The sequence below is a fragment of the Mobula hypostoma genome, chromosome 8, assembly GCF_963921235.1.
Source record: "Mobula hypostoma chromosome 8, sMobHyp1.1, whole genome shotgun sequence".
NCBI classification, from domain to species: domain Eukaryota; kingdom Metazoa; phylum Chordata; class Chondrichthyes; order Myliobatiformes; family Myliobatidae; genus Mobula; species Mobula hypostoma.
Window position 1 is genome coordinate 104,512,491 of NC_086104.1, and position 21,320 is coordinate 104,533,810.

At 42.5% G+C, this 21,320-nt stretch overlaps 1 protein-coding gene across 9 annotated transcripts in view; it reads left to right on the top strand.

The window, feature by feature from the left end:
• Window positions 1-19,603, top strand: part of senp6a (SUMO specific peptidase 6a) — a 152,761-nt gene extending 133,158 nt beyond the window's left edge. For all 9 annotated transcript variants that reach the window (XM_063056522.1, XM_063056523.1, XM_063056519.1 and 6 more), the window contains 5 exons: window positions 4,438-4,520; window positions 12,639-12,718; window positions 17,754-17,822; window positions 17,925-18,075; window positions 19,070-19,603. In XM_063056522.1, coding sequence (XP_062912592.1) covers window positions 4,438-4,520; window positions 12,639-12,718; window positions 17,754-17,822; window positions 17,925-18,075; window positions 19,070-19,237 — 551 coding nt within the window. In that variant the 3' untranslated portion in view covers window positions 19,238-19,603. The remainder of the gene's footprint in view (window positions 1-4,437; window positions 4,521-12,638; window positions 12,719-17,753; window positions 17,823-17,924; window positions 18,076-19,069) is intronic.
• Window positions 19,604-21,320: the final 1,717 nt, after the last annotated feature.

Sequence of the window (21,320 nt, forward strand, 5' to 3'; positions counted from 1 at the left end):
AGTCCCAACACAGACCCCTGTGGAACACAACTAGTCATCGGCAGCCAACCAAAAAGATTCCCTTTGTTCCCACTCTTTGCCTCCTGCCAATCAGCCACTGCTTTATCCATGCTAGAATCTTTCCTGTAATACCATGTAGCTTCTTAAGCAGCCTTGTGTAGCACCTTGTCAAAGGCCTTCTGAAAATCCAAGTACACAAAATCAACAGATTCTCCTTTGGCTATCCTGCTTGTTATTTCTTTAAAGAATTCCAACATATTTGTCAGGCAAGATTTTCCCTTGAGGAAACCATACTGACTACAGTCTGTTTCATTATGTGCCTCCAAGTACCCTGAGACCTCATCCTTAATAATCTACTCCAACATCTTCCCAGTCACTGAGGTCAGAATAATTGGTTTGTAGTTGCCTTTCTTCTGCCTCTCTCCCTCCTTGAAGAGTGGAGTGACATTTGCAATTTTCCAGTCTTCCAGAACCATTCCAGAAAGATCATTACTAATGCCTCCATGATCTCTTCAGCCACCTCTTTCAGAACATTGGGGTGTACCTCATCTGGTCCACGTGACTTAACTACCTTCAGACCTTACAGTTTCTTAAGAACCCTCTCTCTAGTTACTGTAACTTCACACACTTCATGACTCCTGACACCTGGAACTTCCACCATACTACTTGTGTCTTTCACAGTGAAGACTGACGCAAAATACTTATTCAGTTCGTCCGCCATTTCGTTGTGTCGCATTTACTACCTCTCCAGAATTGTTTTCCAGCGGTCTGATATCCACTCTCGCCTCTCTTACACTTTATGTACCTGAAGAAATTTTTGGTATCCTCTTTAATATTATTGGCTGGCTTACTTTTTGCATTCCATCTTTACCTTCTCAATTACTTTTTAGTTGCCTACTGTTGGTTTTTAAAGCTTCTCAATCCTCCAATGTCCCACTAATTTTTGCTCTATTATATGCCCTCTCTTTGCTTTTATTTTGACCTTGACTTCTTTTGTTAGCCATGGTTGTGTCATCTTTCCTTTCGAATACTTCTTCCTCTTTGGGATGTATTTGTCCTGTGCCTTCCGAATACCTTCCAGAAATTCCAGCCATTGCTGTTCTGTCGTCATCCCCGTCAGTGTCCTTTTCCGATCAATTCTGGCCAACTCCCCTCTTGGGCCTCTGTTATTCCTTTTACTCCTCTGTAACACTGATACATCTGACTTTAGCTTCTCCCTCTCAAATTTCAGGGTGAATTTGATCATATTATGATCACTTGCCCTCAAGGTTCTTTTACCTTAAGCTCTCTAATCAATTCTGCTTCATTGCACTACACCTAATCCAGAATAGCTGATCCCCTAGTGGGCTCAACCTCGTGCTGCTCTAAAAACCCACCTTGAAGTCCTCAGCACATTAGTGAGTCGTGCGGCAATTTCTTCCTCCAACTTGAGCTGTTCCTTTTTCCATAGCTATTCCTCTTGCTCTTCTAGCATGTTTGACCTATAATTGTGGACATACTATTAATGCAGCAGCTAAATCGGCCTCTGTTTTACTGCATGCAGAGGTGGTAATAGGTAATTGAAGATTTTCTTCCTGCAACAGAACTTTGAGTGCTGACATTAAACACACTGTCATTTGGTTTCATGTCATCCTTTGGGTCCCCTGCTCTATGCGTGGTCAAAACATGCCCTGGAATTTGAGAAACATTGTCTGATGGAAGGTGAGGCATATATTCACTTGTTGCAGCAACATGACCTGCAATATAACATGTTTGTTTCAAGCATTGTTTCACATCCCTATGAATGCACCACAATAGTGATCAGTGCTTGGACAAATGCCTATTTTGTCTTTCCTGCTGAGCTTGGGAAGTAATTAGATTAGTGTGTGATGTTGCTTGACAACAGCTTCACAGATTACATTGCACTTGTGAGGCATTTTCTTTAATTTTCATAAGATTATTAATAAATGGTATTAAACCTTTAATTATTTCTATATTTTTTTCGTACTCCTTTTGAAGACTTTCAAGTAGACTAGCCTTAGCTTCACACATCAAAGTTGCTGGTGAACACAGCAGGCCAGAGATGCTGCCTGGCAGCAACTTTGATGTGTGTTGCTTGAATTTCCAGCATCTGCAGAATTCCTCGTGTTTAGCCTTAGCTTCAGCTTTAATTCCCCTTTGCAAGCCCCAACTGCAAGGTCATTGGCATCAGTTCCATGCTTCAATACACTCATGTTACTTGCTCCAGTTGCATGACTTGCAATTAACTCTTTGTTCGCCCGCAGCACCGGCGATATTTGCTTCAATAAACATAGTCAACAAAGTGTCCGCATATCCACAGCGCTTAAACCAGTACGAACAAACAGCCTTCAATTCAAACACCTGCAGCCGGAATATTTCAGCACTTCAATAAAACAAAGCGGCGAAGCCTCAGACAAACATCACATGATTGAGCAACAGTTCCCAATGGACAGGCAGCGCTGACCATTCAAAACTGTGTTCAAACCACAAATACACAGCATGAATCAACATAAAGTCCGTTTACTTGCCACAAGCTGCTGCAGTTTTGCCAGGAAGTCCAAGGCAATGCTTTGTTCATTTGGTAGAACTTTTTTTTGTTGACAAATGTAGTGGTTATTTTAAAAACAAAACCGCTGAGAGACAAAGCCAAGAGACCGACACTGTATGCTGCACTTCCAAATAACAAAGTTCCAAATTCGAAAAAGGTACGTTTGATCCTTTGTTCGTCTTTGCTGGTTTCGTAATAATCTTATAGTGATTCAAAAACTAATGAAACTATATTAGTAATATAACAGTCTTAGCGTTCAAATCACTGTAGCTAAGTGTTCAAATTAGCAAATTCAGAATTGGCATTCTATACATATTTAAGTGAAGTTAGCGATCTGGCTAGTGTTCCAATAACATCGCTATAAGCATAGTAAGCGGTCGAACTAAATTAGCAGTCAAACAAAAAATCAGCCTGTGGCTTATCCCCTCTCTACTAGACTAAACTAAGCAATTAGCTAAGGCTCAGTGAGAATACATAACTACTAATTTGCTTCCAGCACACCCAACCCATGTGACAGATTACCATACTGTAATAAATGAGGCACAAGATACAATACAGAAAAGTGATACATGGCTCCTACACACTTTAAATTTTCTCTATCTGTTTGTGTTGGAATTTTTCCCAAGCTTGTCACTTACTGAATGTTTTGTAGCAAATAAAATATGCTCTTTCTGAGACCACAATGCGCATACAAAAGGATAAAATGATCCTATGGGCCAATTTGAAATGGGGAATGGAGGCCACTGAAGTAAGTTGTATTGCCTAGCTGCATTATTGTTTTAAGTATTGGACCCTCAGATGGTTGAGATGAGCTCACTTCAGTTTACTTACAGGTATCACCAATCTAGCTGATGATTCCACTTTTCAGCACTGCCAGTTTATGATCAGCACAAAGTTGTTCATTCTGAAATCTATTTTCTCACAACTTTGGTCCAGATTTTGCAGATTCTGGTATCCCTACTCATTCCTTCATGCCATCTCTTTCCTTCTCCTCTAGTTTTCATGCTGCCTTTGAGAAGAGCTCATCATTTACCTTCTCCCCCCACCCCCCCCCACACACACACACACACACACACACACACACACACTCTATTCAATGTCTCTATTAAATGTTGTACACTTTTTGTGGTTTCTTATAATTTCTGTAACACTAAAATTGTGCATTCATTAGATTAAAATTTAGATTTACCTTTTGGCTGATTCTATAAAGGCACTTGATATATATTTCCTACCCTCACTGGAGTTTTATTATCCAGAGGTTAACTTGAACTTTCGTCTTCAAAAAATAATTTCTCACTAGCCGGTTGTATGCATAATGGGATTGCAAAATATGTAGGTGAGAGCATTTTCTTGGGGTCATATCGATTCTCACACTGCCTCCCAATGTACTAACTGGAACGACTTTATGTACCTTGACATAGTCAGAAGCTTCTTGAAGAATTGGCCTTAGTATTTGTTGGATGCTTTTCAGGATTTGGTAAATACAGGTTATTGGTAGAAGATGGAGCATTGTCCCCTCCGAACAGAATTGTCTTCCTTGTGTAGCTGACAACTGTCACAATCAACAGTTAATTTTCACTTGAGTCCATTATAGGGTTAAATACCCCAATGTCTACATATTCCTTCACATTTAACTGTTAACACCCTGACACACAAGAGCTTGTTGGAGAGAAGATGTTAAAACTGTTGCTGTCTTGCAAAGGATCCACAATGACTTTTGAGGACAAATTACTATTGGGTGGGGTCCAGACTGTGTAGATATGGGACAATTGATGATGATAATCAGTGTGTTCTGTTTAAACATGTATTGGGTGATTGTCACAGCTGGACCTCTGATGTTGCTCACTTCAGGATTAAGACTGCTAACATGTGTTCAATTTTCTGAACAGATGCCTTGAAGCAAATCGAAGTCAGTTACGCCGATGACAGTGAAGATCCCTTTGACTTTTCGCCAGATCAGGAATATGGCCAGGTGGGATTTCTCTTGTATCATCTTTCTTATAAGTAAATGGATTTATGACAATGGGAAATCTTAAAGTATCAAACGTTTAGGAATTGATGCCAACTTCACCATGGAAGTGGTAGCAATTTGCTAAGTATCCCTATGGGTACTTGTGTCAGTTGTTGAAACAACAAAAGAACTGTGGCAGACATTCTGTACGCCATAGTTCCCGAGGAGACATTGGATTGTGTAGTGGGAGAGATTTCAAAAGAAGCTAGTGTGGGTCCTCAGGACATTCTGCACGCCACAGTTCCCGAGGAGATGTTGGATTGCGTACCACGAGTGAGATTTCTAAAGGAGCTAATGGGGGGGCAGTCAGGGCATTCTGTGCGCCATAGGAGGCGTTGGATTGTGCGTAATTAGGCGCTTGGGCAAGGGCCAATAAAAAGAAGTTGTGTTTAAGCAGAGTGGCCATTTTGTGAGTGGGCCGATGTTGGAGTAGGGAGTTCAGGCTTTGACTCATAGAGGCTTTGTAAAAATTTTGTTTGACTTTTCTTTCCTTTGCACAGTTAGAGCAGAGGGAGATCCCAGGCAGAAGAATGGAAAACTCTTCTTGTGGCATTTCAGAAGGCAGGGAGACCTCCAGTGTCTCTGATTTTATCTATAAGAAGTGCATTCAGCTTACATTTTCTTTCAGGCCGTGTTAAGGAATCGGAGCTGAAACTGGATGAACTACAGATCATTCAGGAGGTTGAGGTTGATTGCCAGGATATACAGTGAGAGGTAGTTACACCTGAGGTGCATGACATGGGTAACTGGGTGACCTTCAGCAGGAGGAAAGGGGATAGGCAGCCAGTGCAGAGTAGCCTTGTATCTGTTCCCCTCAACAACCACTTTGGATATTGTTGGTGGGTATGACCTAGCAGAGCAAAGCCACAGTGGCACTGAGTCTGGCTCTGTGGCTCATATGGGGAGGGGAGAAGAGGAGTGCAGTAGTGATAGGGGATTTCATAGTTGGAGGAGCCGACGGGAAATTCTGTGCCCATGAAAGAGATAACTGGATGGTATATTGCCTCCCATGTACAAAGCCAGGATGTCTGTAATTGGGTCCACAGCATTCTAAAGGGGGAGGGTGAGCAACCGGAAGTTGTTGCACATATTGGTATCAACAATATAGGTAGGAAAAGGGAGGAGGTCCTGAAGAGGGAATAAAGGCAGTAAGCTGAAAAGGTAGTAATCTGAATTGCTGCCTGTGCAATGCCCTAGTGATATTAGGAATAGGATGATTCGGCAGATGAATGCGTGGCTGAGGAATTGGTGTGTGGGCAGAGTTTCAGATTTATGGATCATTGGGAATTAGAGGCATGAGAGAGGAACTGGCTTAAGTTGATTGGAAGGGAACACAAGCAGGGAAGACAGCAGAACAGCAATGGCTGGAGTTTCTGGGGACAGACAGGTGGGCAGAGGTGATGAGGTGGCTCTGTTGGTTTAAAAAAAAAATGAAAACAATTCCTTAGAATGAGATGGCATTGCTTCGGAAGATGTAGGATCCTTGTGGGTAGAGTTAAGAAACTGCAAGAGTAAAAAGACCCTGGTGGGGAGTATATACAGGCCTCCGAACAGCAGCCAGGATGTGGGGTTCAAATTACAATTGGAAATAGAAAAGGCATGTGAAAAGGATAATGTTACAATAGTGATGAGAGATTTCAATGTGCAAGTAGATTGGGAAAATCAGGTTAGTGCTGGGTCCCAAGGGATGGAATTTATAGAATGCCTATGAGGTAGTTATTTCTAGGAGCTTGTGGTTGTACCCACAAAGGAAAAGGCAATTCTGGATTGGCTGTCGCACATGAGGCTGCTTAACAAGCTAAAAGCCCCTGGTATTACAGGAAAGATACTAGCATGGATAGAAGACTGGCAAGAAGCCAAGAGTGTGAATAAAGGAGGCTTTTTCTGGTTGGCTGCCAGTGACAAGTGGTGTTCTGCGGGGTTCAGTGTTGGAATCGTCTCTTTTCACATTGTATGTCAATGATTTGGAGAACAGAAATGATGGCTTTGTGGCCAAATTTGCAGATGATACGAAGGTAGGTGGAGATGCAGGTAGTGTTGAGGAAGCAGGGAGTCTGCAGAAGGACTTAGATTGGGAGAATGGCAAAAGAAGTGGCAGATAGAATATAGTGTAGGGAAATGTTTGGTTCTGCACTTTGGTCGAAAGAATAAAGGCGTAGACTATTTTCTAAATGGGGAGAAACTCCAAATCAGAGGTGCAAAGTGACTTGGGAGTCCTTGTGCAGAATTCTCCAAAGGTTAACTTGCAGTTTGAGTCGGTAGTAAGGAAAGCAAATGCAATGTTAGCATTCATTTCATGAGGACTAGACTATATAAGCAAGGATGTAATGCCGTGGCTTTATAAGGCATTGGTCAGACCACACGGAATATTGTGAGCAATTTTAGGCCACTTATCTATTAGGAGCTGTGCTGGCATTGGAGAGGGTCCGGAGGAGGTTTGTAAGAATGACTCTGGGAATGAAAGGCTTAACTATGAGGAGAGTTGATGGCCCTGGGCCTGTACTCACTGGGATTTAGAAGAAAGAGGGGGGAATCTCATTGAAACCTGTCAAATATTGAAAGGCCTCGATAGCCTGGATGTGGAGAGGATGTTTCCTATAGTGGGGGAGTCTAGGATCAGAGGGCACAGCCTCAGAATAGAGTGATACCCTTTTAGAACAGAGATTAGGAGGATTTTCTTTAGCCACAGGGTAGGGAATCTGGGGAATTCATTGCCACAAATGGCTGTGGAGGTAAAGTATTTGGGTATAGTTAAAGTGGAGGTTGATGGGTATTTGATTAGTCAGGGCATCAAAGGTTACGGGGTGAAGACAGGAGAATGGGGTTGATAGGGATAATAAGTAAGCTATGATGGAATGTCAGAGCAGACTCAATTGGCAGAATGGCCTAATGCTGTTCTCCTGTCTTGTGATTTTAAATAGTGTTTTATCATGTTCATCCATACGCATTTTAAGTTGGCTCCTAATCCATAACCACAAAGGTAAGGGACCATGGTCACAAATTTTAAATGTTGCAAACTGTATAGTGAGGTGTAGGGATAAAGTTTTTTTAAGAATGATAATGTCAGTGATTTGGAACTCTGTGTTTATGGGTGGTGGGAATATTCAGTCAGGGCTTTCACAGGGGGAAATAATTTAAAGGGCTCAGGTGAATGAGCATGGATCGAACTGTTGTACATGGACCACTCTGGACTCAACAGGTCACATGGTCTCTCACTGTACCTAAGAGCTGTTACGATTATGTAAAGAGAGCTGAACTCCAGAGTAATCACTCTTGAGAAACCTGTACCTGATTGAGTATGAGAACGAGGGGTCACAGTTTGAGGATAAAGGGGAAGCCTTTTAGGACCGAGATTAGGAAAAACTTCTTCACACAGAGAGTGGTGAATCTGTGGAATTCTCTGCCACAGGAAACAGTTGAGGCCAGTTCATTGGCTATATTTAAGAGGGAGTTAGATATGGCCCTTGTGGCTAAAGGGATCAGTGGGTATGGGGGGAAGGCTGGTACGGGGTTCTGAGTTGGATAATCAGCCATGATTATACTGAATGGCGGTGCAGGCTCGAAGGGCCGAATGGCCTACTCCTGCACCTATTTTCTATGTTTCTATGAATGGAGTTTTTGATGTGTGCCATTATCAGTCATTCAAAGTGCTTCAATTCAATTCAAGTTTAATTATCATTTAACCATACGTGGCTACTCATGAATACAGCACAAAGCACATGTAGCACGTATAAGAAGCCACTCAATGATAGATTACAAACTCGAGCCATCCAACACCGCCAAAATCTGCAGACAACTACAACAGAGATTGTCCTCTGCCGAGCAGACACTGGGGTGGGCAGCACCGATTCCAGCCTGGACACAGCACCGCACTGCCCCTGGTGGAGCACACTGGCTCCGCCTCTCTCCTAGCAACTTACAGGAGAAACCGCAGCCTAAGGCCTAGTCCTCGCACGTTCAAGATGGTAAGCATATAGGGCATCAGTAAAATACAATCGTGCAGAATATATCCAGACCCCTGGGTTCATTGCCATGTGAACACTGGGGTGCAGCACTAACTCCACCCCAGTGCTGTGCCACACAATGAACTCTGGGTCAGTCTGATTGGCATTAGTGCCATTCTACTGATGATTGGCATTGGTGCCACTGGGCAGTAGTCTTTAGTGCTGAAGGTGTCGAGTTTTTTGATAAAGGGATGATCGTTGCTGATTTGAAGCTTGTTGGGACAGCAGCCTGGATGGATGAAGTGTTGAAGATGTCAGTGAGCTAGTGTGCATATTCCCTGAGTATTCGGCCTAAGATGTTGTCTGGCCCAATCTCGCTTCTACAGACAGTGGCTGCTCACCTGGAAGGGGTTAGCTTCCATGGCTGGCAGTGTGTTGCATGCATGAGGCATGTCTGAAAGTTGTTTAGAGCATCAGGGAGGGAGATGTCTGGTACAATCGACGCTGTTTTTCCGTGCGTAGTCAGTAATGCCCTTGCTGCCCAGCCACATGTTGGGGTTTGTTATCAGACAGGTGTTCCTGAAATTGATGCCTAATGAAGTTTGTGCTGACTACTCTGAAAGCTGATCTGTCACCAGACTTGAAGGTAGCATCCCAGGCTTTTAGTAGGGAACATACCTCTGCATTCAGCCACGGCTTCTGGTTGGGCCGAGAGATGACCGAAAGGTACCAACACCGTTTATACACTACTGATGTGATAGATGCGGCATATTCCTTGAGGTCTTTGTCCTCTCCATTTATGGTGACCTCCTTGAACATCTGCCATTTGTTCTATTCAGAACAGGCCTGAAGTATAGAGATTGCGTCATTAGGCCATAAGAGTGATGGTCCTCATGACTGGTTTTTCCATTTTTAGCAGCACTCGTTATGCTGGGATTAACATGGAGATGTGGTCAGCGAGGCCAAGATGAGGGTGTGGGCGGCTTTCTAATTTCTTCATCTGTTTTATAAACATGGTCCAGTCTGTTTGTTTCCCTAGAGCTCATGGTGATGTGTTGGTGGAATTTGAGTAAGATGTCTTGCAGGCTAACATGATTGAAGTCTCCTGCAATAATGAAGAGACTGTCTAAATGCTTGTTTTGTAGAGAGCTGACGATGCTGTAAAGCTCTCCCAGTGTTTCTTTGGTATTTGCGCCCAGTGATGGGGGGCAGGGGGATGTAGATAGCGGTGACAAACATAACAGCAACTCCCTGAGCAATTCATATGGCTGGCACGTACATGTAAGATGCATAATTTACCCAGAACAGTGACTGCTACTACAGATAAGTTTATGCACCAACCTTTGTTAATGGAATTTCCGTGCCCATTGAGTTGAAGTGCCAAGTCAGGCATTTTGTTGTTTGACTATGTTTCAGTGAATGCAGCAGTTGGGAGACAAGTCTCAATCATCTTGGCCCCTAGACATCACAGTAGGCAAGAATATTAAGTTTCCAATTCTTTGGCTTAATGAGTAAAAAGCTTTGCAATTGCCACAGATTTGATGTAGCTGATGATAGATGAGGCATATTCCTCGAGGTCTGTGTCTACTCCATTTATTGTGGCCTCCTTGAACAGCAGCCATTTAGGCTGTTCAAAACAGTCCTAAAGCATAGAGATTGCCTCACCATGATTGAAAGTCCATCTTAAATGTTCCAGTTGCAGATAGTTTTCAACTACATTTCATGTCAAATTGTTATATTTCAATTTATTGTTTCTCAGTTCTTGACTGTACCAGCAGTGTTTCTCCTTGCTTTAACTCCGCTCTGCTTCAAAGTGGAATTACTACATTTAAAAATGCCTCTCCTGTATCTCCAACCTATCATGCTATTAGCCTAATAATTACTTTCAAATTACAAATATTTGGAGAAGGCCGGTCTTTTAAACTGGGGGAAGGACAATTTAATGTCAGTACGCATAGTTTGCTGTTTAAAGTGCACATTTTGATAGATAGATAGATATACTTTACTGATCCCGAAGGAAATTGGGTTTCATTACAGTTGCACCAACCAAGAATAGAGTATAAATATAGCAATATAAAACCATAAATAATTAAATAATAAAATGTAAATTATGCCAGATGGAAATAAGTTCAGGACCAGCCTTTTGGCTCAGAATGTCTGACCCTCCAAGGGAGGAGTTGTGAAGTTTGATGGCCACAGGCAGGAATGACTTCCTATGATGCTCAGTGTTGCATCTCGGTGGAATGAGTCTCTGGCTGAATGTACTCCTGTACCCAACCAGTACATTATGTAATGGATGGGAGACATTGTCCAAGATGGCATGCAACTTGGACGGCATCCTCTTTTCAGACACCACTGTCAGAGAGTCCAGTTCCATCCCCACAACATCACTGGCCTTAGGAATGAGATTGTTGATTCTGATGGTGTCTGCTACCCTCAGCCTGCTGCCCCAGCACACAACAGCAAACATGATAGCACTGGCCACCACAGACTCATAGATCATCCTCAGCATCATCTGGCAGATGATACAGGACCTCAGTCTCCTCAGGAAATAGAGACGGCTCTGACCCTTCTTGTAGACAGCCTCAGTGTTCTTTGACCAGTCCAGTTTATTGTCAATTCATATCCCCGGGTATTTGTAATCCTCCACCATGTCCACACTGACCCCCTGGATGGAAATGGGTCACTGGTACCTTAGCTCTCCTCAGGTCTACCACCAGCTCCTTAGTCTTTTTCACATTAAGCTGCAGATAATTCTGCTCACACCATGTGACATAGTTTCCCACCGTAGCCCTGTACTCAGCCTCATCTCCCCTGCTGATGCATCCCTGATGATTTTAAAAAAACATCAAAATCCATCGGATGAAGGGAGTACCACCATAATCTAGAAATGTCCTCACTTTGCAAGAAGTGGTGAGCCTCCAGGTTTATTGGTTTATTATAGCTGCTTAGCTGTTAGAACATCCAAATGTAGCTGTTCAGGAATCTCGGTCCCAGGACCAGTCCTGGTGAAGTTTAATTGCAGACTCTGCCACATGCACTGCTGAAGTGCCAGTTTATATTCAGATTGCATTTTCAAATGACTGAAATATTTATTTCAGGTTTTCGTGGTGTTTCCTTTTCACGTTTGTCCTGAAAACATAGATTTTTTTTCAAAGTAGAGTGCCAAATAACCCTATTTTTGCTTTCTAGTTTATTTGTACAAAAGCAATTTGCAAGCATATTCAGCGGGGATCTCCTTTGTGTATTGGTGTTACACCCTCCACTGCAACATAAATCTAAGCTCATTCTGTGTTGGGACTTAAACTTGGATGAAGACTGAATTTGGGGCTATGTAGTGTGGACACATAGTGTTGCACTTTTCACTTCTGAAAACCTGCCATTTAAACTTTAAAGGATGCTAAATTTGCTTGGCTTGATGTAATATACTTTTGTATATGGCTTTTTCATAAAGAAAAGATTGGCTGCTTGCTTCTTGCTATGTAGTTTACATATACACTTCCACCACCACGGCATGCCTAACAAAAAATAATGAAGATCAAAGCAAAAACACTTATTCTTGAAAATCTGAAATAAAGGCAGATTATTTACTGTTTACCTGTGCAGCGCAATGCATGTACCTTGAATTATATTTTATTAACTTATTTGTGGTAATATTTTGTTTTATGTGCTGTGTTGTGGTGCAGGTTTTGTGGGAGCACCGTGGTCCAGAGGAATGTTGTTTCGTTTGGTTGTATATATGTATGATCAGATGACAATAAACTTGAACTGAGAAAATACTGCCTGACCTGCTGTATTTTTCTGGCATCTGTTGAAACAGAAATCAGGTCTGAGAGACCCTCATCAGAAATGAAATGTCCCAGATCTGAAACATTAGTTCTATTCTTTCCACAGATGCTGTCTGATCTGCTGAGTTTCCAGCATTTTCTGTTTTTATTACCACTTCAACACCATTGGTGTGAAAGTTGTAAATTTAAAAGTATCAACTTTCAGTCATTTTCCTTGTCTAAATACCTGTATCGCTTGGAATGTGGGTGAGAAACTGGTGAGATGAACTTGTTATATAAATTAAGGTACTTCACATTAGTTTGTAAAGATTGGTTGTTCCTGACTTTAACTGTGTGCTATTGTTTAGGAGGATAGCAACGATGCTGGAAGTATGATAGAAGACAATTCTTCAGAAAGTGTGCCATGGGGTCAGCAACCTTCTAAACAGTGAGTACTGGCACCTCAGCAAGTGATGTTAAGCATCATTAATTGCACTCAAATTCATTGTAGTTTGCTTACAGGTTCATCTTTCATTACACAATCTTTTATCTGAGGTAATTTTTCTTCTTGAATACTAAATAAGGCTTGAGAAAGCTCCTCATATGACCCTGTTTAGTGTCGTTCATCATTTGCTTTACCCTTCCTCAATGTAACCATCAGGATACTTTCAGTAGTAAATCTGTAGAAGTTCGTTAGTGTTTGTGACAAGCCAAACCTCATTAACCTTCTAAGAAAGTAAAAGTGCTGGTGTGTTTTCCTAGTGATTGCAACTATGTGCTGGGCCTCTGATTTGGAGGGCTTACTTTCCCTCCTAGTTTGAAGGTGGGTCAAAAATTCCTGAATGCCATTTAAATGTGTCAGACTGTTTCTGGAATGAAAATTAATCCATTTTTGTAGGAGCAACTGGTTTCAGGCAAATTTGTGAGGAACAAAGAAAGTTTGCCATAAGCTGTAACCCAGTGGTACCCAACCACCGGGCTGCAAAGCATGTGCTACTGGGCCGCGAGGTAAGATATTGGTGTGGGTGGAGAATTGGTTAGCAGACAGGAAGCAAAGAGTGGGAATAAACGGGACCTTTTCAGAATGGCAGGCGGTGACTAGTGGGGTACTGCAAGGCTCAGTGCTGGGACCCCAGTTGTTTACAATATATATTAATGACTTGGATGAGGGAATTAAATGCAGCATCTCCAAGTTTGCGGATGACACGAAGCTGGGTAGCAGTGAGGAGGATGTTAAGAGGATGCAGGGTGACTTGGATAGGTTGGGTGAGTGGGCAAATTCATGGCAGATGCAATTTAATGTGGATAAATGTGAAGTTATCCACTTTGGTGGCAAAAATAGGGAAACAGATTATTATCTGAATGGTGGCCGATTAGGAAAAGGGGAGGTGCAACGAGACCTGGGTGTCATTATACACCAGTCATTGAAAGTGGGCATGCAGGTACAGCAGGCGGTGAAAAAGGTGAATGGTATGCTGGCATTTATAGCGAGAGGATTCGAGTACAAGAGCAGGGAGGTACTACTGCAGTTGTACTAGGCCTTGGTGAGACCACACCTGGAGTATTGTGTGCAGTTTTGGTCCCCTAATCTGAGGAAAGACATCTTTGCCATAGAGGGAGTACAAAGAAGGTTCACCAGATTGATTCCTGGGATGGCAGGACTTTCATCTGAAGAAAGACTGGATGAACTGGGCTTGTACTCGTTGGAATTTAGAAGATTGAGGGGGGATCTGATTGAAACGTATAAAATCCTAAAGGGATTGGACAGGCTAGATGTAGGAGGATTGTTCCCGATGTTGCGGAAGTCCAGAACGAGGGGTCACAGTTTGAGGATAGAGGGGAAGCCTTTTAGGACCGAGATTAGGAAAAACTTCTTCACACAGAGAGTGGTGAATCTGTGGAATTCTCTGCCACAGGAAACTGTTGAGGCCAGTTCATTGGCTATATTTAAGAGGGAGTTAGATATGGCCCTTGTGGCTACGGGGGTCAGGGGGTATGGAGGGAAGACTGGGGCAGGGTTCTGAGTTGGATGATCAGCCATGATCATAATAAATGGTGCAGGCTCGAAGGGCCGAATGGCCTACTCCTGCACCTATTTTCTATGTTTCTATGAAACGATATGATTTAGTGATATGAAATGAGTAAGCTGCACTTTTGCTCATTCTCTGTCACGCACTGTTGAACTTGAAATAACCTACCAAATCAAACCACATAGCACATAAAACCTAAAATGACACTAACATATAGTAAAAGCAGGAATGATATGATAAATATACAGCCTATAGTAGAAGTAATGTGTGTACAGTGTAGTTTCACTTAACAGAATCGGGAAGATTAAGCCAAAACTGATTTGTAGAAAAAAATTAGCACGTACACGCATGCGCGGGTCATGTATGCGCACGTCACGCATGCGCACACAGGTGCCCGTGCAAAACTTCGTGGTCATGGTAGTCTTTCTCGGGGTAAACACGAGTGTTCCGTATTTGACTGCTACTTTTGTCCCTTATTTGGGAGTGAGAAAGTTGGCAACCCTACTTGAACACCTCCCCCCCACCCCATTGGCCGGTCCGCGAGAATATTGTCAAAATTAAACGGTGCAAAAAAGGTTGGGGACCCCTGCTATAACCTCATGGCCTGGTACGTCTTCACTTCTATCAGTGAGCTTGAGAATCACAAGTGACTTGATAATAGTATAATAAATAGTACAGTCTCACCCAATCATAGATAGAACCTAGAACATGGAATAGTACAGCACAGTACACGCCCTTTGGCCCACAATGTTGTGCAGACCCTTAAACCCTGCCTCCCATATATCCCTCCACCTTAAATTCCTCCATATACCTGTCTAGTGTTCTCTTAAATTTCACGAGTGTATCTGCCTCCACCACTGACTCAGGCAGTGCATTCCACGCACCAACCACTCTCTGAGTAAAAAACCTTCCTCTAATATCCCCCTTGAACTTCCCACCCCTTACCTTAAAGCCATGTCCTCCTGTATTGAGCAGTGGTACCCTGCTATCCTCTTAGTATCTTGTATACCTCTATCATGCCTCTTCTCATCATCCTCCTCTCCAAAGAGTATCATAATGCATACTCTTTAATCCAGGCAGCATCCTGGTAAATCTCCTCTGTACCCTTTCCAATGCTTTCACATCCTTCTTATAGTGAGGCGACCAGAACTGGACACAGTACTCCAAGTGTGGCCTAACCAGAGTTTTATAGAGCTGCATCATTACCTCGCGACTCTTAAACTCTATCCCTTGACTTATGAAAGCTAACACCCCATAAGCTTTCTTAACTACCCTATCTACCTGTGAGGCAACTTTCAGGGATCTGTGGACATGTACCCCCAGATCCCTCTGCTCCTCCACACTACCAAGTATCCTGCCATTTACTTTGTACTCTGCCTTGGAGTTTGTCCTTCCAAAGTGTACCACCTCACACTTCTCCGGGTTGAACGCCATCTGCCACTTCTGAGCCCACTTCTGCATCCTATCAATATCTCTCGGCAATCTTCGACAATCCTCTACACTATCCACAACACCACCAGCCTTTGTGTCGTCTGCAAACTTGCCAACCCACCCTTCTACCCCCACATCCAGGTCGTTAATAAAAATCACAAAATGTAGAGGTCCCAGAACTGATCCTTGTGGGACACCACAAGTCACAACCCTCCAATCCAAATGTACTTCCTCCACCACGACCCTCCGCTTTCTGTAGGCAAGCCAATTCTGAATCCACCTGGCCCAACTTCCCTGGATTCCATGCCTTGTGACTTTCTGAATAAGCCTACCGTGTGGAACCTTGTCAAATGCCTTACTAAAATCCATATAGATCACATCCACTGCACTACCCTCATCTCTATGTCTGGTCACATCCTGAAAGAACTCTATCAGGCTTGTTAGACATGATCACATACGGTGGTGGCCAGTTAAGTAGTAGGCATCCATCGGTCCCCAGGGATCATGGGCTTGCTCCTCTGGTGGGCTGTGTCCTCTTCAGGGCATAAGCCTGACAGGAAGATTTGAAGAACCGCTGTTGCCCATGCAGCGGGTTCCTCCTCTCCACTTTACTGATGTAGTACAAGGGAAGAGCAAGTGCCAATACAGCTTGGTACCAGTGCTGTTGCAGAGGTTGCCAGAGTAAAGTTGTAAACAACACCAAGCTGCCTTAGGGACTCCAGCTCCGGATTTCTTACTCGGGGTTTACTCTTGAAGCCTTTCCCATGGGTGGGTATAACTGCAGGTTTGAAATCAGAGTTTTCCTTCTCTTGTCAGTAGGAACAGTTCTTCCAGGCCTAGTAGCTAAGCCACATGTGAGGGTCAAGAGTTGGACTTGGTTATTTGAGGCTGTTAGAGACGCACGCCATTTGGAGCACTTTATAGGTAGTGGGAGCTTATCTCCACTACCACCCCCGGCTATGATTGAATTAGGCAGAACTAGATCTTGTGTTCTGAAATCTCATTAATACATAATTTGGAATATAAAGTCTCAAAAGTCTCTAGGTAGATATATTGAGTAGACGATCTTTTGATTATCACTGAGAAACTGCTCAGGATCTTACTAATCCCGCCATAGTCAGAAGAGTTGAGCTGCAGCTATGACGTGAGAGTGATTGCCCCGAATATCATGGTTCAATTCAGTTCAGCACTGAATATGACTGAGGAGTCTTGGAAATTTTGAAGTTGATGTCAGTTGTGGCAAAACTATCCATTAGTCTTATTTGTAACCAGAGCTGAGGAAGGTGGTTGTGATCAACAGCTAGGAGATTGGTCATCTTGTTAACAGGACGTTAAGGAAGGAGATCCCCAGAGTCCAAGCATGTTCAGCTGTTTCATCATGACCTTCCCTCAGATGTTAGTCTCACCATCGGGTTAAAAAGGCAATGCTGAAAATATTCAATAGGTTCTCCAGTAGTTGAGAGGTTGGCACAACATCATGGGCTAAAGGACTTGGTGCTGTGCTGTACTGTTCCTTCTTTTCTCTGTTTTAGATCGATGACCTTTCAGAAAACATTTCTGAACGACCATGCCATTCTGTGACCAGAGGGGTGTGGTGGGGATAAGGTTGGGAAAAACTAAGAGCAGTTGACTTGTGCGAGACAGATGTGTATTTTTAAAAATCCACAAGCAGGTTTGCTGAAGATGCTGCAGTTGATTTTTAATGAATGGGAGGGAGGTAGTCTGGAGGACTGTTGTTTCATTTGGCAGTACAATCATATGACAAAAAACTTGAACTTGAATGAATGGATGTTGTACTAGGAAGGGCAACTTGGCTGGTGGAAGTCTGAACTGATTGATCTAATGTGCAAAAAGTGACTTAAGTGGGTATGGAATTACTTTTGGACATCCCACTACATGAGAAGGCAAGGGTATTTTTAAAAATAGGATACCCATCAAGACTTATCATCTCTCTGGATTCATTAGGCACCCAAAAAATAAACAATCACTTTCAGCTTCATCCCTCTCATTTTTTTTTCACAGGCCGTGTATTCTGATCATGGATTCTTTGCGTGGTCCAAGTCGTACAAATGTGGTTAAGATTCTGCGAGAGTAAGGGCATTTCTGCAAATATTTTTTCTGTCTTTTGAGATTCGTGCTGAATTCTTGCAGGATTGTTTTTATTTGACTGCTGCCATCTGGTGTTGTGAACAGATACCTTGAAGTAGAATGGGAAATGAGGAAAGCAAGCAAAAGGTCTTTCACCAAAGACGTGATAAGGGGATCTAATCCTCGTGTTCCTCAACAAGACAACTTCAGTGACTGTGGTGTATATGTCCTACAATACGTAGAAAGCTTCTTTGAGGTTGGTATCAGCTTTAATTGTGAGTTGAGAAGCAGAGTAAATGGTTGTAAAAGAAAGAACTGTTTGGTTTTAATGTATCTTCACAATGATAGCCAGCCAATTTCGTCTGTCCATTGTTCTCCATTCCCATTAGCTTGTGATGAGGAAGCTTCATAGCATGTTACAGCCAATCTGCACATTGGTCATTGGGAGTTTGTGATTAGTTGAGCTAATCTGGTCTTTGCCCTGTCCATTCAAGTGCACAGTAAGTTTCTCCAGTATGGAGTTGTTGGGCATTAATGATCTTCCCAACAATGGTAGCATATTTATTGACACCACTGGAAACCTTTGACCTACTTGCACATATACAAGCTAAAATCAAAGAATAAAGAAGCATCAGAATTTCAAACTACAACCCACTAATCAAAAACATTGCTTCCAGTTTTAAGAATGCATTGCAGTCTTCAGATCTAAAATACATTCTTAGTTGAAGATTCAAGTTCCCAAATGTTCAAATTCATTTGTTACAAAAGAGTTTTGAATTGACGGAGCCTCTTGTTAGTGGCACCATTGTATTTCTCTCCTAGAATAAACAATAAGTAGCCAGTCCTGTCCCCCTCTTAACCAGGTCTCTGTAATTGCCACAATGTAGTTCTATACTATCTCTGCTCTAATCCATCTTTAATTCACATTTATAAAGATGTTGCACAGTAATATAATGGATTTTCTGATGAGTTTAAAGAGTGCAGGAAATGGGGCCCTGGTAAATTTGAAGGGAGCGTGGAAACAGAGGACCCAGTGAGTTTAAAGGGAGTGTGGCATCAACACCTGGTGAAACGGGCGCTGAACCTTTGGGATTTCTGAATAATAGTATGGTAGATTAGAAGAGTTTTACGAGAAGTTCTAAAAGCACTGTCTAGTATTTTTATCGCAGTCGGATGCTAACTCTTTCCTCCCATCCCCTTTGAACACTTCACTGTTGGAAATAATATTTGCTGCACCTTGCTGTTCACAGAATCCAATTTCAAGTTTTGAGCTGCCCATGAACTTGACAGACTGGTTTCCTCAGCAGCAAGTTAAAAAGAAACGTGAAGAGATCCGCAATGTAATCCTGAAACTGTGTGAGGAACAAAGCAGAGGTAAAAAAGGGCAGGAACTCAAAGTAGCAGAGGCACCTTCATGAAGTAATGCTTATCTGAGATGGACACTGACGGAAGATGCCTTTATCGGATACGGGATACTGTTGCACTAATGCAGAGAGAATTGGATTTGTTCTAGTGTAGGATTCCACGGCAGGATAAATACCCAGTGTGCTGTTGACCTTTTCAGAACATTGTTTGATGCACACATCTACATTTTCCAGCCACCCAAATGAATGTTTATGTACTGTTATAAATATAACAAACTGTACATATGTTCATAAACAGATTTTGAAGCATTTGTGATCAGTTTTCACTGTTTGGGTTAGTAAGCATTTTGGTATGTATTTTTGTTAAAAGTAATTGGATAGCTACTTGCAAGTATGATTAAAAGTTATTGTAGTATTAAATGGACTGGGCAAATTTCTTCTTATTCTTGCTGACTTTCTCGATGGATTTTCCTTCCCTCCTTCCCAGCCTTGCTGGGCTTTGTTGTGCTTCAGCTCCTCCTCAAAGTCCTAGGATGGAGATTTCTCAATCCTGTTCTCATTCCATAGGTACAAACTCCCACAATGGTCACAAAAGAGCAGCTTTCAGAGTTTTCATCCCAAGGGTACTGAGGTCAGAGTGCACCTCTGCCTGAGATCACCTGATTCTCACATTGGCCATCAAATCTTCCAGGCCTTCATGATTCATTGAATTAATTGAATATATTTCTTTCAAAGAGCAACTTGTCTGATGTTATCAGTGAGGGCACTTGCTGTGGTTGTAAATGGCTTATGGGGTCTGGAGTTTGAGCTGTGGCCTCCACATAAAGAAAGGCTATTTAGAGAATCTGTGTGTGGCACCATACCTCAGCAAGTACCCATCAGTTCCCAAGAGGATGGGAGGGGAGGAAAATTGGTAAGTGAAGAAGCGAAGGACAGGGGTGAAGGGGCAAATGTAAAGCAAGCAGGTGCCTTTGAAAAGAATTCTTTGAGGTGATAGGTGTAAAAGTTTGCATCTCTAGAAAGTGTTACTGCAATTAAATCAGATTCTAGTGTCTTCCCTTACAGAAGAATGGCAAATCCTTGAGTTTAAAAATTCCGTGGAATTGATGTTCACTGAAACCACATCTTTTAAATCATTTCTTCATTTGAAGTGTAGAATCAATCCCTTTTGTCTAATTTTGAGAGGTCTATTTAATCCAAACAATCGGAACTCAGCTGAATACTTTGCTTCTCTGCAACAATACCTCAGAATATTTTTGCACATCATAGTTGTGCATTTTTGTGTAAACTGATTTTCTGTAAATGCAGTTTTGAAATTTTAATGTGTACCGATGTCTGGACTTGTAATTATATTTCATTTTTCTGCACTACAACCACAATTGCTTCACAAATATGTTAGTTGAACTGCAAGAATGACACTTGTTATATGGACTTACTCCTTAGCAGCAATGATCAATGTGGCACAGAGGGAAATGTATTTACTGACGAATACCTTTATTGGCTCAGTTCACAAGCATGAGAATTTACACAAATGAATAACTGAATGCACACCTATCAAACTTCCCTGCCCCTTCATGAACAGTCCCAAGAACAGGAAAGGTAATACCTGGGAAAAGGAGTCTAGGCTGGCCAGGTATTCCTCATGCTATCTATCTAATCGCCATGTGTATGTGGGTGTCCTCCACATCTGTAATGGTTTGTTCCTGGAGAGTCACCGCCCCCCCCCCCCCATTCAAAGCTCCTTACTTTTAAGCACTTCTTATCAGTTCAAATGTTGTTTCCATCCAGTTAGCTCAAATTTATTTGCACAGAAGCCGCTTGGCTTTACCTAGGTCGTCGTCTTATTGGCTCTGGTACGGGGCTACAACCAGTATTGTTCTATGGTCTTTGCCCTCAGCCTTGAGCCTTTGGTTCTTTTCAACTCTGACTGATTCAAACCAGATGACCTAGACACAGATTTCTCCTCTGCAAGCCTATCAGTTTCCATAATAAGTAGCTACTTGCCTGAGACTCGTCTCAGGTTTAGCTGGTCATTAGCTGAAGCTCCTTGGGTCCACATTCAGTTGCTCCGATTAAGTTATCCCAGAGCAAGAATCAGTCCATCAAACAGTTCACAAAATGGTGGCTGCAGGGCCAG